Source organism: Musca autumnalis, unplaced genomic scaffold, assembly GCF_047663935.1.
Source record: "Musca autumnalis isolate F117 unplaced genomic scaffold, ASM4766393v1 scaffold_2, whole genome shotgun sequence".
NCBI lineage: Eukaryota > Metazoa > Arthropoda > Insecta > Diptera > Muscidae > Musca > Musca autumnalis.
Window position 1 is genome coordinate 127,430,679 of NW_027411755.1, and position 16,497 is coordinate 127,447,175.

Sequence of the window (16,497 nt, forward strand, 5' to 3'; positions counted from 1 at the left end):
GTACTTCGTTACCTGTTTGCTTGATTTTCCTCACCAGCTGCTGCAATTCCCACGTAGGTGGTAATGTCGGGGAGTCGAACGGTAGGTATATAGACACTAGGTATATATTACCATTTCCTTGCTTCAATACCGTGGCGTCCGACGATGACAACTCTGGAGAGAAAAGAAAGCATAAATTTTTATGGACTATAATACAGGTCCTCGGGCGGGTACCTGTACTAGCGTAGAAAAGTTGATAATTTATATGGTTCAATCCAGAGACCTTGTTCTTCACTGTCCAAGGTTCCTGGATTAGACCTATATGTATATTACCTTTGTTCATTTTCTCCATCAGCGCATGAGTTGCCGTTTCGCTCCGATGGAGGTTGATCTGGATGACCTCAATCATTGGTCTCCAGTAGACGGTTTTCTTGGGAGGCGCTGATGGGTTCGTCTCCCTCTGTGTCTTCGCTCGGTAGGTTTTTCTCCCGGCTAGGTGGTTGGGCATCTTCCTCCTCTCCGACTCTTGCCCTCCCAGTCTTGAAGGTGACTGCGTTGCAGATATAGAACGCCCTGCCCTTCGTCTTTGAGAGACTGGCTAGTGAGAGGTCGTCAATTCCCACCACAAGGAGAGTGCCATCTTCTTTCTCCTCCCTGTGGAAGACTTCCCACCTCTTCACTTCCAAAGTCTCATTTTGTTTTTCAAAGACTTCGAGCATGCGCTCTGTCTCCAACTTGCAGCCATAACCTTTTACGAAGACTGCCGCTTTAGTCAGGTGAGGTACGTTCTCCTTCCTCACCAGCTTCAATTTACCGCCTTCCCAAGGGGTGGTTACTCCACTTATAACCTCCTCGAGAGCGGTCGGATTTGCTTTTGGGCCCAAGTAGAACCACAGGAAGTCCCCCTTGAGCTCACTGCTAATTATGTTTATTGGGTCACTACTCAGGATGTGATCCAATATTTTGTCGCCGATCGTGTTTTCGATGGCCTCCTGGTGTTCTTTTGGCAATCTGCCGGACCCTCTACTGGTGTCGATCACAGCATAGCACTGTTCGTCCCTGTAGTACTTCCTGGCTACCTTGGAGTAAGAAGTTGGCGGCTCCGCTCCGTTTTCTGCGACCATCTTCCTCTTCTGGAAGGTCTTGGACTTCTTAATTGAGTCACCGGGTCTTCCAGAAGATTCTGCAGTCGCACTCACACCCTTCATGTCTGAGCTCTTCGCCCTCCTTCGAAGGGTTCTTTGGGCAGTCTCCTTCGTGTGGGTTTTGAATTGGTTTGCTCAGGGCATTCGAGTGTGGGAAGCTCTTTTTCTTCTTACTCGGCTTAGCGGTGTTCTGTTCCTCGGGAGACCTTGTCCTCTTCGCCGCTTCCGAGGAAGTGGAGGGAGTATCATTGGTCTCTTTTGGAGCATCCCGTTGTTTTTTGTTAAGCCGCGCCTGGTTCTTCTTATACCTTCGTCTTTGAGCCCCAGTCCACCGCACTTTATTTGTTGTAAGTTTTGCGATGTTATCGCTTATTTCTTCTACCATCTTTTGGACCTCCTCTTTATTTGGGTTTTCCACGACGGTAGTTTGTTTTTGCTGTTGCTGTCGGATTCGGAGTCAGGGTCGCTCCCATACTCTGATGGTTGGGTCAAGTTTAATCTATCCCCAGGCTTCCCTGTCTCCTCCTCCATTTTACCTTTAGGTTGTGTGCTTGTAGCCGTACCTTCGACCACAGATGCCAAGGCACCCACATCTGTGGGAGATGTTTGCTCACGATCGCTTGATGACGACGAGGTGTGACTCGCAGGCAGATCACTGGTCCCCGCCGGTACTGGGTTATTTAGGCCCTGCACCGTAACTTTTATCTCATTTTCAACATCCATATTTGTTTTTTGTTTTAGGGGAACACCCCCGTAGTCAGTTTTTTGTCCACGGGAAACTCGAAGTTTCCAGAGGTAGGTGATCGTACCACTCTACCTCAGACAGTACAGTCACAAGTGATTTCCTAGTTTGGGGTAGAGTGATACGATCGTCCACCTCCCCCTATCCGCCGGTGGGGACGCGCCCGGTAGGAGAACTGACAAACACCTTCGGGAATAATTGAGCTAGAGCGCTATATTTTTGCACCCGAGTGTCTTTTTTTGGTATAGCCCAATATAAAGCTACATTTTTTGACCAAACTACCTGTAATTTCACGTTTGGGGTCACAAAATATCTCCACTAAACACCGTCAAGATAGGTCCATGTTTTGGTATAGCCCCCATATAACAGTACCTCCCGATTTTCGGTATTTTGAAGATTTTAGCTACAATTTTTGACCAAACTACCTATAATTTGACAGTTGAGGTTCCTAGTAATCACAAAATATCTTCACCTAAAACTGTCAGCATAGGCCCATGTTTTGGTGTAGCCCCCATATAACGGTACCTCTCGACTTTTGGTATTTTGAGGATTTTAACAAAAAATGTTCAGCGAACTACCTGTAATTTCACTTTTGGGGTTCCCAGTGGTCACAAAATATCTCCGCTAAAAACCGTATATATAGGTTTATGTTTTGGTATAGCCCCCATATAACGGTACTTCCCGATTTTCGGTATTTTGAGGATTTTAGCCAATATTTTTGACCGAACTACCTGTAATTTGAGAGTTGAGGTTCCTAGTAATCACAAAACATCTCCACCTACAACTGTCAACATAGGTCCATGTTTGGTATAGCCCCCATATAACGGTACCTCCAAATTTTTGGTATGTTGAGGATTTTAACTAAAATTTTTCACCGAACTACCTGTAATTTGACATTTGAGGTTCCTAGTGATAACAAAATATTACCTTCAAAAACTGTGAACAGAGGTCAACTTTTTGGAATAGCCCCCATATAACGTTACGTCCCAATTTTCGGTATTTTGAGGATTGTAGCTACATTTTGCAACCGAACGGCCTGTAATTTGTCGTGGTCACAAAACATCTTATCCAAAAACTGTCAATATAGGTCCATGTTTTGGTATATCCCCCATGGAACGGTACCTCCCGATTTTCGGTATTTTGAAGATTATTTGTAAGTCAGCATAGGTCCATGTTTTTGTATAGCCACCCCTTTTTTAAAATGTCAACGTAGGTCCATGTTTTGGTGTAGCCCCCATATAACAGTGCCTCCCCATTTTCGGTATTTTTGACCCAACTATCTGTAATTCGAAAAACTGTCCACATAGATACATATAACGGTATCTCCCGATTTTCCGTTTTTTTTTTGGATTTTAGCTACAATTTTTGATCCAAGTATCTGCAATTTGAAATTTGAGTTTACCAGTGGTCACAAAACTTCTCCACCAAAAACATAGGTCCATACTTTGATTTAGCCCCATATAAGGTACCCGACCGATTGAATACATTTTTATGATTTTTTTTTTACCTTATAAGTGGTCACGGAATATCTCCTCCTAAAATTGTGGACAGGAAAGAAAATAATTATTTCGTTTTACTTCTGAATATTTTATGGTGGAGGGTATAAAAAGTTCGGCCGTTTTTACTTACGGAATGGGTCGCTATCACAGCGCCCAACCCAAGTTTTTATCATTCTTATGGGTGAACGCGCAATGAGCTAAAGGTGCCCTAATTTCAATATTCACTACCTTTCCAGGAAGAAAGTCTAATTGGTCTATAGTCTTTAGGTAATGTGTGACTTTGCGTTGGTGATATGTGTCCTCTTTCCATAAACCGGGTGTGTATGAGAAGCACAGACAGCCTTTAAAATTCTCCGTCGGACCTTTAGGTAATGTGTGACTTCGCGTTGGTGATATGTGACCTCTTTTCATAAACCGGGTGTGTATGGGAAGCACAGACAGGCTTTAAAAATCTCCGTCGGGTCTTTAAGTAATGTGTGACTTCGCGTTGGTGATATGTGACCTCTTTCCATAAACCGGGTGTGTATGAGGAGCACAGACAGGCTTTTAAGATCTCCGTCGGGATCTTTAATATCAGCGTCGCGTATTATACCATCCGGTCCCCGTGACTTGTACGGCTGAAAGCTGTTATTGGCCTTTTACATCTTTGGAGGCCAATTAATCTTTCAGCTGTTCATCCTCTTCAGTGTGGTTTTGAATGTTCAAGGAAATGTATTTAAACAAGTTATTGGGAATATTATTATTAGAGCGGCCAATAGTCTTCTCTTTTGTGAACAAAAAAGTTTACATAAAATGTTTATACATAAAGTACCGTTTTGTTGATTGGCCCAATAGCATGTTATACATAACTCACAAATTTCGCTTCTTTCATGGAGTGTATCTAAAAGTTGAAGACATGGCTTTCGAATAAAATTGTGCAAAAATTTCATCCGACAAAATCCGATTCTTTGAGACACCACCACATTCACAGCAAAATTAAATTGAAGTGTTTCTACGTGAAATCATGATTTCACTGATTCTTTTGCATGAGTTCAAATGAAGTCGTGAAAGATCCTATCTTTTACATCGAATTATTATGAGTTCGAATGGAGTCGTGAAAAATCCGGTCTTTTTCATCGAATTATCATGAGTTCGACTGCAGTCGTGAAAGATTCGATCCTTTTCATTCAATTTTCATGAGTGCAATAGAAGTGGTGAAAGATCCGATCCTTTTCATTGAATTTTCATCAGTGCAATTGAAGTCGTGAAAGATCCGATCTTTGTCATAATATTGTCATGAGTTTAAATAAATTGATAAGTACCCGTACAATAAATGATCAAATAATCATGTACCCGAATAATTACACTGTGATACAAAAGTTGACAAAAAATTTTTGCAGGTGTTCTGATGCATAAATTCCGTTTTGTGGGAGTCCATAGAAGACGAAAATACCTTTGGTTTCTTTGGGTCACTTCGGTTTTTGGTTTTATAACGGTAAGTGTAGCGAAAAATAGCCATTCTTGGATTTTCAACTTTAAACGAACATTACTTCTTTTCTCCACAACAGATTTGCACACCATATTTTTCACTACAAAGGGGAGAATAATGTCTTTCGAATAAGCCATCGATTTTTAAAATCGGTTAACAAATGGCTAAGTAATAGTGGTTTATATGTGACAAAAACCCATTAAAAAACCGTGACATGTTTTTCTTTGTGCTCTAGGCTGCGGAAACGATACCTAACAGTACAATTATTTACTGTTAGCAAGTAGGAAATTTAGTTGGCTTTCCAAAATGGGGAAAACCAACGAAATCGGTTGAAAAATGAAAGCGCTATGTCATTAGGTCTGTACGATAATCCAAAAGTTTGTGCAAATTTGCACAAACTTTTACAAAATGCTGTTCGATAACAAACTTGCAAAGTAAAAGAGAGAGAATTTGGAGACAATTGTGAGAGAATATTGGAGAGTTTTGGAGACTTTTGTTTACAAGTTTTTGCAAGGAAAATTTTTCTTGTAAGAATTTGCAAGTTTGATCAGCTGACTTGAATTCGAATGTTTTGTAGCGAACTTCTTGGCAAAAACATAAACAAACGTTTGGCTATTAAAATAAATTGACATAAAAAAGGGAAAAATTATTAAATTAATTATGAAAAACGATAATGTAAGTAAAATAACTTATTTTGTAGTTTGTGGTGACTATTTTTTTTATTTGATTTTAAAGGTATCAAATCCCAGCAAAAAGCGGTGCATCCATGGAGTAGGAGAAACACAATGAATGCACTGCGTTCCAGTATGTTTTATATTTGTGCATTGGAAAGTGAATTATAAGGGCCTCGTCACATAAGAGGCAGAAATGATTTCAGCCTTATGTACCGAAGCCAGGACCACAACGAACAGCATCGGTATACATTTCCCAAGGATCCCAAATGTTGAGCTTTTGTGGCGGAGGTACCCTAGAAGTTAAATGAAATTTGGACAAAATATTAGGAGATCAAAAGTGTGGACCAAATTGGTTGCCCCGTTCAAGAGATATTGTGCTACCATTTTAGTGACATTTTTTTAAATATTGGTGGACCGATATGGCCCATCTTCGAACTTAAATCAAATCTGGACAAAATATTTCGATACCCAAAATTTGAACCGAATCGATTGATCCGTTCGAGAGTTATCGTGCGCTGCAGCCAGCCAGACAGACGGACGGACATTGCTAGATCGACTCAAAATTGTCTGAAACGGATATCGTATAAACATACTTGGGGTCTAAAACCATTATTTCGATGAGGCACATTTTTGGTCGTATCAAAGTGTAAATACCCTCTTTAGCCTAAAGGCTGAGGGTATAAAAAATGGAAAATAAAAAAGAAATGGTAGACACCTTCAATTGTTAAATTTAATCTTTTCCGCCAACTTCTTGTTTGTCAAATCAGCTGACTTCTTGCAAGTTTTTGCAAATTGCTGTTCGATAACAATCTGCAAATTTTTTGCTTCGAGAGAGTAAAATTGGTGGAGAGAGGTTACTGAGAACTTGCTGAGTGCTTGCAAGTACTTTTCACTTGCGAAGTTATCGTACACACCTATTTTTTGTGTTTCAACTTTTTGTTGTTTTTTTTTATATTTTCCTTTATAAAAGATTGGTACCTTGTGCGTAATTGTTAAGCAAGATAATCACAATTAGAATCATACATGCTAAGGTACCAATCTTTTATAAAGGAAAATATGAAAAAAACCAAAAAGTTGAAACACAAAAAATGCGCATTCATTTTTCAACCGATTTCGTTGGTTTTTCCCATTTTGGAAAGCCAACTAAATTTCCTACTTGCTAACAGTAAATAATTTTACTGTTAGGTATCCTTTACACAGCCTAGAGCACAAGGAAAAACATTTTACTGTTTTTAATGCGTTTTTGTCACATAAAAACCACTATTACTTAGCCATTTGTTAACCGATTTTAAAAATCTATCGCTTGTTCGAAAGACAATATTCTCCCCTTTCCAATAAAGGATGGAGTGTGAAAATCGGTTGTGGAAAAAAGAAGTAATGTCCGTTTAAAGTTGAGAATCCGAGAAAGCCCATTTTTCACTACATTTACCGTTATAAAATCAAAAACCGAAGTGACCCAAAGAAACCAAAGGTATTTTCGTCTTCTATGCACTCCCACAAAACCGAATTTATGCATTAGAACCCCTGCAAATTTTCACTGTAGCACAGTGTTATTTACTTGCAAAAGTAATTGTTAAAATAAAAATAGAAGTCAGAAGAAAGTGATCGATAGTGGCAAAATTTACACATTTTAATTAAAAATACTAAGTATAAAACAAAAAGAAAAATATATGTATTTTATGTTTGGAAACCTGATTCATTTTTGGAATTAAAAATAAGTATAAAAGAGACCCGGTCTTTAAACTATGAGCTGTACCCGTCGGCCGACACCGATATAGTAAAACGTATCGAGCTGCAACTATTGCGTTGGCTGGACCATGTGAAGAGGAGGAATAAAGCCTCTGGCATATGAATACGATCCATGATGAATGGTGCAGAGATTGGCACATAATTTATCGAATATTGAAAAAAAAAACGGAGCCCAAAGTGTATTTTAAGATGAATTATGTTCAAATATATTTTTATCAATCCACAATATGCTCTGTCACAATGATTGTGGGCTGTAAATGATTTTTATTGAAAAGCTAATTGACAATTTTTGTAGCTAAGCCTTATCAACCGAGTAGAATAGCAAAATATGGCTTCAAATAATTTTTTTTTTTCCAATGTCTAGAGGTTCTAGTCTTAATAGAGAACTTGTTTTGACATCGAAATTGCTCGGAAAATGAGGATTTGTGTGCATAATTAAGATTATATTTGTAAAATATATAACTGCATAAATATATAACTGCATAAATATAAACTGCAATCATTAGCTAAATTTATCACCGAAACTGTCATTTTAAATTTCGTTACAACTTTTGACACCAACATTCCCTATTTTCATTCAAAATCTAAAGGGGTGAGTACATAAGCTACCTTGCCTGCTTACCTTGCTTGCTTCTGATAAAAGAATAAAAAAGAAAAGGACAACCCAGTTCGAAATTTGCTCGGCCTTCTTTATTCTTTTATTTTTATTATGCCAGAAATGGAGCAGGAAAGCAAGGCAATCAGGCAAGGCTGCTTATGTACGCTGGCCTTAAAGGCCTGCGTACATAAGCTGCTTTGCCTGATTGCCTTGCTTACCTGCTTCATTTCTGACGTAATAAAAATAATAGAATAAAGACGAAATTTCGAACTGGGTTGCCATCAGTTGGAAATTTGGTCGGCCTTCTTTGTTCTTTTATTTTTTTATTGAAGCAGCAAAGCAAGGCAATCAGGCAGAGCAGCTTATGTACGCAGGCCTTAAGGCTTTCAAGTACATTTTTACTTAAATGTTAATAATTTAGCACCAAAAGTAACATAATTAATACGTGTCAAAATACTTATGCCGTTTTGCTTTAACCACCCTTTTTAAACATTCGCCTACCTAATCACAAATTAAGCTGGAATTTCATTGATCCATTAATTTTTATTTAGCTGAGATGTCAAAGAAAACCCCTAAGCTGTTAATATCCCGTTTTATGAATGCTGACAACAATTGTAGACCTTTTAGACACATGTACATTTTGTCAAAATAATTTTCAAGGGACTGTATATATTATAAATTCAACCTAAAAACTTTCGAATTTTAGACTAACGTATATTACAACTTTTGAATTGGGAATTAAAGATGGTCTGTTCCTTTACTTTTAAAAAATGGTAAAACCGAATTGTTGAATTGTATGGTGTCTGAAGTAAAGGAACGTTTTCGAGTAAAAAGTGGTAAAACTTGAAGATTCTTGCACGTAAAGGAACAGAGCTAGAGTGACCATTGGCCTTAAAAAACGTTTACATTGTCATGATAAAGGTTCTATCTTGATTTAGTTGGCATATGTTTGCCGACATTTCACGTCAAATAAATCGAGACAGAAAACCGTTAGTATAAACACGACTATAGTTTCAATTAAATTTATTTCAAATTCAAACCATCTGTGTGGCAACTCCAGGCATGTTATTAAATGGAGAATATTAAAAACAATAGTACCGATATAGATTGGTATTACATCCAAATCTGACCGGATTTTTGTATAAATCGGTAAAACTGAACAGGGACCTTAGAAAACATCGCATATTATGTATGGAAGTTATTAAATTAAAATTAACTGAGTTATAGCAAAATCGGAGAATGATGTGTAGGGACTATATCAAAATCTGAATCGATTTTTGTCAAAATCGATAAAACTGATCAACAACATTGCATTTTATATTTGAACGCATTCAGTTAAAATTGACCGATTATTGCAAAATCGGGGAAAGATATATATGGGGCCTATATCCAAATCTAAACCGATATTTTGTTCAAAATCGGTAAAACTGATCAGGGACATAAGAAAATATCACATATCTAATTTGATGTCTATTCGTTTAAAATTGACCGAGAATTAGCAATATCGGGAAGATATATATGGGGCTGAAATGGAAAATCTGAACCGATATGCACTAAAGTTGGTATTTTTCATACCTGTGTCCTCATAGGTACTTGTACAAAAATTCATCATCCTTAGCCGATAGCCTGAGATGCTAGTGCTATTTTTTAATAAAATGTTATTGTAATTTTTTATTATTTATTTTGATATTATAGTTGACCTTTGGAATTTATCTTCTTTGAGTTATTAGTAGACATCGGATTTTAGCATGTTTTTTATTTCTTATCCGATTGGACTCAAATTTTGGATCTAGGCGTTTTAAGGGTCAATTTTTCGATATTTGCAAAATATATGCAAAAAATATGCAAAATATATGCAAAAAACATGCAAAATATGCAAAAAATATGCTAAATATGCAAGGGATTTTTGACAAAAATCGACAATTAAATTTGGAAAATCATCACAAAAGCATTCTAAATTAAGTTTTTTGCCCTTTAACATAGTTTTTTGCAGATTACTATGTTATTGAGACTTTCCAGATATTCCGCCACAGCAATAAATCTAGACTAACAAGACTTAAATCAGTTTTCACAAGGTGAGAAAATGTCAAATAACCCAGCATTCCTATTACAACATAATTTGCTTCCTATACATATGTAGATAGATAATGGAACAATTTAAAAAACTCAATCAGAGATGTCAAAATCAACGTGTCCAAATATGGTGATAGTTTCTAATCGGCCAAAATTGTCTAGCAGAAAAACAATGGCGCTAGAGTTAGTCATCGCTATTTTTGTTTAGATAAAAGCGCAATTTTTTCTAGTTTTTGGAAAAAGGGTTCGTTTTTTAGCGCAAAATGGAAAAAGTACTAAAGTACCATTTACGATTCCTGGTTCTGGAATATAACTATAATTAGAAGTATACGTTATGAATATCCAAATATTAGATTTGAATATATTTTAAAGTGTTTAGTCCTTTATTCAGTATATACAGACATAAATTGGCAATATTTGTTCTTTGTGGTCAAAAAGCTTCTTTGGAAAAATACTCTAACTGTCGCTTTAATACTTTAATGGTTCTAGTTTAGTGTACTAAAAATACATAATTTTATAATATCGATCTATATTGTACGCATACAACCGCTTAATGCATAATTGGAAAATGTTCAATCCTCGGCGAAAAGTAATGCATTATTGTTATACCCATCCACGATGAATAATAAGCAAAATGAAGAACGCCCAATGATTAGTGCAAAATGACATCACTTAGAAAAACCACACAATGGAGTGGTAGTTGTAAAATAAGACAAAAACCTTGGAATTGTCTTTAAAATTGCAAAAAACCACTCACATATTTCAGCTAGAAAAGTATTTGGAATGCTAAAAAATATAGTTCATTAATTCTTGCTACAGGAAAACAATTTTGATAACACAGTCGAAAAGTCATAACCCTTTTGTATACACAATTGTTTAATTTATACCTGTCCGTGTACTCGATAATTTGTACTAATTATTACCAATGCTTCGAATTTTGACAGTTGTTTAATGGAGAAGTTGGTGAAAAAATTGTTTCAGCAACATTTAGTAAAAATTATCGAGTACAAGGACAAACCTTTCATGACACATTAGTCTTGTTGTATAGGATATAAGTAAATATATTAAGAAAAATATTCGCCGCAATATTGTCATTAATGTTGCCAAATGCACTATACACCTAAAAGGCGAAGATTTCAAGGAATATTAATTTACAAAACGATGAAATTCCACATCTGTCTCTAGGTTTGCTTACATTCTGATGTAATCTTTAAAAACGCCATATTTCTAGCACTATTTTCATAATCTGATTGGCTTTTTCTGGAACAAATACGGGCAATGCCAATAAAAATGTCCGGATTGTCGAGTAGAAAAATCTCACTATTTTTTACACGAAGAGTACTTTCACTTAAGTGTTCGGTATTAGCAATTAAAATTTAAAAAAGTATTATTATATAACTTCCACGAGAGATTTAATCATATAAAATAATTTATTTTCCTTACAATTCGTTAGTCCGAACAATTTGGTAATTCGGACACCGCCGAAACCTGTGGTGTAGGGATTATCGCGAATGTACTGTATATATGGGAGCAATATTCAAATCTGAATCGATACTTACCAAAATAGGAATCGCCCTAGGGCCAAAAAATCCCCAATTTTTATGGAAGTTGGTCTATAAATGTGACCTGTGCTTTGTTTTCAAAAAGACATGGCGAGATGGATAAGTGCGAATCTATACAGTTCATCAAAAGGAACTGTGGGTCTATTTCGTTTCATTTTGCATGTTGCAAACTAATTCACTAAGACATAATACCATAATATAGTTATCAGTGCAATCATGAATATAAATTCCGTGCAGAATTTATTTCGTTTCCCCAATTTGACAATTTTTTTATTTCCGTATTTATGCCCAAAATGGGAATATTTTTGTCGATTCGACTAGAATATGCCATCATGAAGCGAATCTAGTAGTTTTCAACTTTTAACAAATATTTATTTTAAAAGAATTTCACTTTTTAAAATTATTTTCCGTGTGGAAAATTCAGAGGGAAATATTTATGATGGCACCGTATATATTTTTTATATGTTTTTAATAAAATATGAACGATTTTATGTAATATTCAATATTGTCTTAGTCTTAATTTCTAGCTCATTTGTTATTCTGTCAGACAATTTGGCCGAGCAGAAACTATCAACATATTTGGATACGTTCATTTTGATATTTCTGATTGAGTTTTTGAACAAATTTGTATTAGAAAGCAACTTATGTTGTAATAAGAAGGCTGGGTTATAGGAAATTTTCTAAGTCTTTTAGTCCAGATTTATTGCTGTGGCGGAATAATAATTAATAACATAATAATCTGCTAAGAAATCGACGTTTAACGACAATAAACTTAATTTAGAACACTTTTTGATGACTTTCCAAATTTAATTTGACGATTTTCGTCAAAAAAATTACTTGCATATTTTGCATATTTTTTGCATATTTTGTGCATATGCAAAATATGCAAATATGCAAAAAAATAAAAAATATGAGCCTGTCATTGCATTCAGTTTTCTTCAAAACGAATTTTGGTCCAATCAGAATTTTCGTATCTTTATTAATAAAAAATACGCAAATATGCAAAATCCGATGTCTAGTCATTAGTAATTGCTCTCCTATATCAGAAGATTTTTGATCATCAATTATTGTCTACTAAAGTTTTGGCAAGTTGATGGTGGCTCAGAATGTTATTAATGTTTTTAACTTATAAAATTATTTGTTTTTGTAAGTACTCGGTAATCCGGACAATTCGATAATCCGGACATCGCCGAAATATATGGTGTCCGGATTATCGAGACTATACTGTATATCAAAATCTGAATCGATTATTGTCAAAATCGATAAAACTGATCAACAACATAAGAAAAACTCTTCTGCCAGACACTGAAAATAACACATGAAAATGTTTTAGCTTTTAGGAGAGAGCGGAGCTGAAGGAGCTCCCTTTCTCCCTTCTTACCCATAAGCTCAAAACATTTTCATGAAAATTTTCATAGTCTGGCACAAGACAAACATCGCATATTATACTTGAACGCATTCAGTTAAAATTGACCGATTATGGCATATTCACCGAAATGGCTGAAATGTGGTATTGAGTCTTCGTTAGGGGTATGAAACTTTACAACTGAAATTTGTCCGGATGGGTCCACGTCTTCATATAGCCCCCATAGAATGGTACCTCCCGATTTTCGCTATTTTGAAAGTTGTAGCCTCAATATCCCACCAAAATGACTGAAATTTGGTATTTAGTCTTCGTTGGTGGTATAAAACTTTCCACCTGAAATTTTTCGGTATAGGTTTACGTCTTCATATAGGCCCCATAGAACGGTACCTCCGGATTTGTGGTATTTTGAAGGTTGTGGCCTCAATATCCCTCCGAAATGGCTGAAATTTGGTATTAAGTCTTCCTTGGGGGTAAAAAACTTTCCACCTGAAATTTCTCGATATAGGTCCACGTCTTCATATAGTCCCCATAGAACGGTACCTCAGGATTTCTGGTATTTTGAAGGTTGTGCCCTCAATATCCCTCCGAAATCGGTGACATTTGGTATTAAGTCTTCCTTGGAGGTATAAAACTTTCCACCTGAAATTTGTCGGTATAGGTCCAAGTCTTCATATAGCCACCATAGAACGGTACCTCCGGATTTCTGGTATTTAGAAGGTTGTGGCCTCAATATCCCTCCGAAATGGCTGACATTTGGTATTAAGTCTTCCTTGGGGGTAAACAACTTTCCACCTAAAATTTGTCGGTATAGGTCCAAGTCTTCATATAGCCACCATAGAACGGTACCTCTGGATTTCTGGTATTTAGAAGGTTGTGGCCTCAATATCTCTCCGAAAGGGGTGACATTTGGTATTAGGTCTTCCTTGGGGGTAAACAACTTTTGAAGGTTGAGGCTGTGGTTATACATTTTTCTATTTTATTGACTTGTCTGAAAAGAATTTTAAACAGGAAAATTTTACATACAAACCCTTTTGTACCTATTATTGAAATATTTGTTGCATAGGAAAATATTTAAATTGCATACATTTTGCATAATTTTGCATATGTTTCGATTGCAATTTAATCAGAAGCCAAAAATATGCCCAGTCCCAAAATTTGACATAAATTGGACCAAAAATAGGGGTTGCATAAAATTCTGCTGTCTACAAATAAATAAAATCATCATCCTAGGTCAACTCCTTCTATTTTTGTACACGTTTACAAGGAAGCGGCACCACTGTGCGCTGTCCAGTGGGTCTATTCTGTAACTTTTATCGATTGAAAATTTGTTAAAATTTATTTTGTTTTTGTAACAACAATAAAACAAACAAATGAAATTGTTGTAAAATAAACAATGAGTAAAGTTGTTAAAAAGTTACAGAATAGGCATACAAGGGGTCTATTCTGTAACTTTTTAACAGCTTTACTCATTCTTTATTTTACAACAATTTAATTTATTTGTTTTGTAGTTGTTACAATAACAAAAGAAATTTTGACAACTTTTTAATCGATAAAAGTTACAGAATAGGCCTACTGGGGGCCTATTCTGTAACTTTCTAACAACTTTACTCATTGTTAATTTAACAACAATTTTATTTGTTTATTTTGTAGTTGTTACAATAACAAAAGAAATTTTAACAACTATAACTAAAATCTATAAAAAGATATGGTACCCATATTAAGGATATCTCACTCGGGATTGCAGCAACAGTAACGGCCGCCAGAAAATGCACCGATTTCTTATTCTCGCAGCTTATTATGTTGACTTCCTTTTACAGGGCTGCTTGGCCGTTGTTCTGGTCTTATATCTATAGATTGATTTTAAATCAAGAGTTTTCTGCTGGTTTTAACTCTCCAAAAATTATTTAGAGAATTTTTAGGCTTTTGTGATCTTTTTCAGAAAGATTGATCTTGCCCAAAGAATATTCGGATTTTTGAGTCTTTTATCTTGGCAATTGTGGACGTTCAGCCCACCGGGAACTCAAAAATTAAAAATTTTCCGTCAATCGGTTTCAATCTGTACTAAAACCAAGATGTTTGAACTTTTGTAGAAGAGTTTCCGGAAGGAGGAGGGACCAAAAAAGTCGTTCTACGAATTTGATGAAGAACTATTACGAGTTTGGAACAAATCGGTTTATCCGTTCGAAAGTTATCGTGCACAATTGCCAGACAGACAGGTCTAGAACGACTCTGAATTGTCTGAAACGGATTTCGCCCAAATATCTTTAGTTCTTTGATCGTGACGTCATTAGCCTAATGGCCACTGATTTTTTTATTTCGGAGTTATAAAACCCATTTTCCCTTTTACTATTTTGTACCCTGCTAAACAAACATATACATACATATTTACATTTAGTTATTTTTGTTTTCTGTTTTCAGATATCCTTCACAGGTCTTTGTTGGCGACACATTTTGCTACTTCGCCGGCATGACATTTGCCGTTGTCGGCATTTTGGGTCATTTCAGTAAAACTTTGATACTCTTTTTCCTGCCACAAATCATAAACTTCCTCTATTCCATACCACAGCTTTTCAAATTTGTACCCTGTCCGCGGCATCGTTTGCCAAAATATGATCCACAAACGGATCTGCTGCACATAAGTACAACGGAATTTCGAAAAGATGAACTCAATATTTTGGGTAAAGTGATGGTCACCATTTTGAAGACATTGAAACTGATAACGTGGCAAGAAATGCCCGATGGACGGGTAATAACGAACAATTTTACTTTGATTAATTTTGTTTTGGTGGTCTTCGGTCCGGTGCACGAACGTGTAGTAACCGAAATGCTAATGGGTGTTCAGATATTCTGTTCGCTTGTGGCATTTGTGATACGTTATCCGCTGGCAAGTTATGTCTATGATACGTAGTCGGAAATTGAGTAAAGTTAAAGTTACGCCCCACCCCGTACCAATCAATCAATGCGGAGGGATGTGTGTGGCTGATTGGAATGATTCCATATTGTTGTTGTAATAATTGACAAAGCGAAAACAAAAACCAAAAGAATAATAATAATTGTTTACTTTTAGATTTATTAAAGTACATACTATAGCCAGAGATAATTGTTTGTCTGTATAGGTAATTAAGATAATTAAATAAATTTGGACATATACTTTTTTTTAATTGTATGGTTTTTTCCCGACTTGGATATGATTGGTAAGTAAATAATGGTAAAAGTAACATACTCTGAATATATATTTAGGATTAAGAAGGTGAAACTCTTGTACTAAGAATTTGTATGACTATTACGACGGTCACTAGAAAACTTTCTGGCCTAAACAACACGCAGTGTCACCAGATGTCGACCGTTGTGCCGTTAAGCCGTGTGTGAACGGATAATGCAAAATACCATGTTATATACAGTTAGATATACTTGGGCACCGGACTAAAATTTTGAAATAACGTAAAATTTTAAAAAATGTATTTTGTTTAAATTATTTATTTCAGCATAAAGAACATAGCCAAAGCAGTTGTAGCGCATTGGATATTTCAACTGTACAATTTCTTAGGAAATCCACACTTTGTAATGTCCTATAACAACAATTCCAAAATTGCGATAAATATGTCTATGGAATGGTAAAGTCCTTCCTTTGCTAGGTACTTC

General features: G+C 35.9%; 1 protein-coding gene and 1 long non-coding RNA gene across 2 annotated transcripts in view; both read left to right on the forward strand.

Moving 5' to 3' along the window:
* Alg7 (Alg7 dolichyl-phosphate N-acetylglucosaminephosphotransferase) overlaps positions 1-16,016 on the forward strand; it is a 35,459-nt gene extending 19,443 nt beyond the window's left edge. Inside the window, exon 4 of the mRNA XM_073969292.1 lies at positions 15,274-16,016. Coding sequence (XP_073825393.1) covers positions 15,274-15,763 — 490 coding nt within the window. The 3' untranslated portion in view covers positions 15,764-16,016. The remainder of the gene's footprint in view (positions 1-15,273) is intronic.
* Positions 4,663-7,482, forward strand: LOC141394618 (uncharacterized). Its single transcript, XR_012410461.1, has 2 exons — positions 4,663-4,839; positions 4,913-7,482. It is a non-coding gene; the product is annotated as an uncharacterized lncRNA (long non-coding RNA).
* Positions 16,017-16,497: the final 481 nt, after the last annotated feature.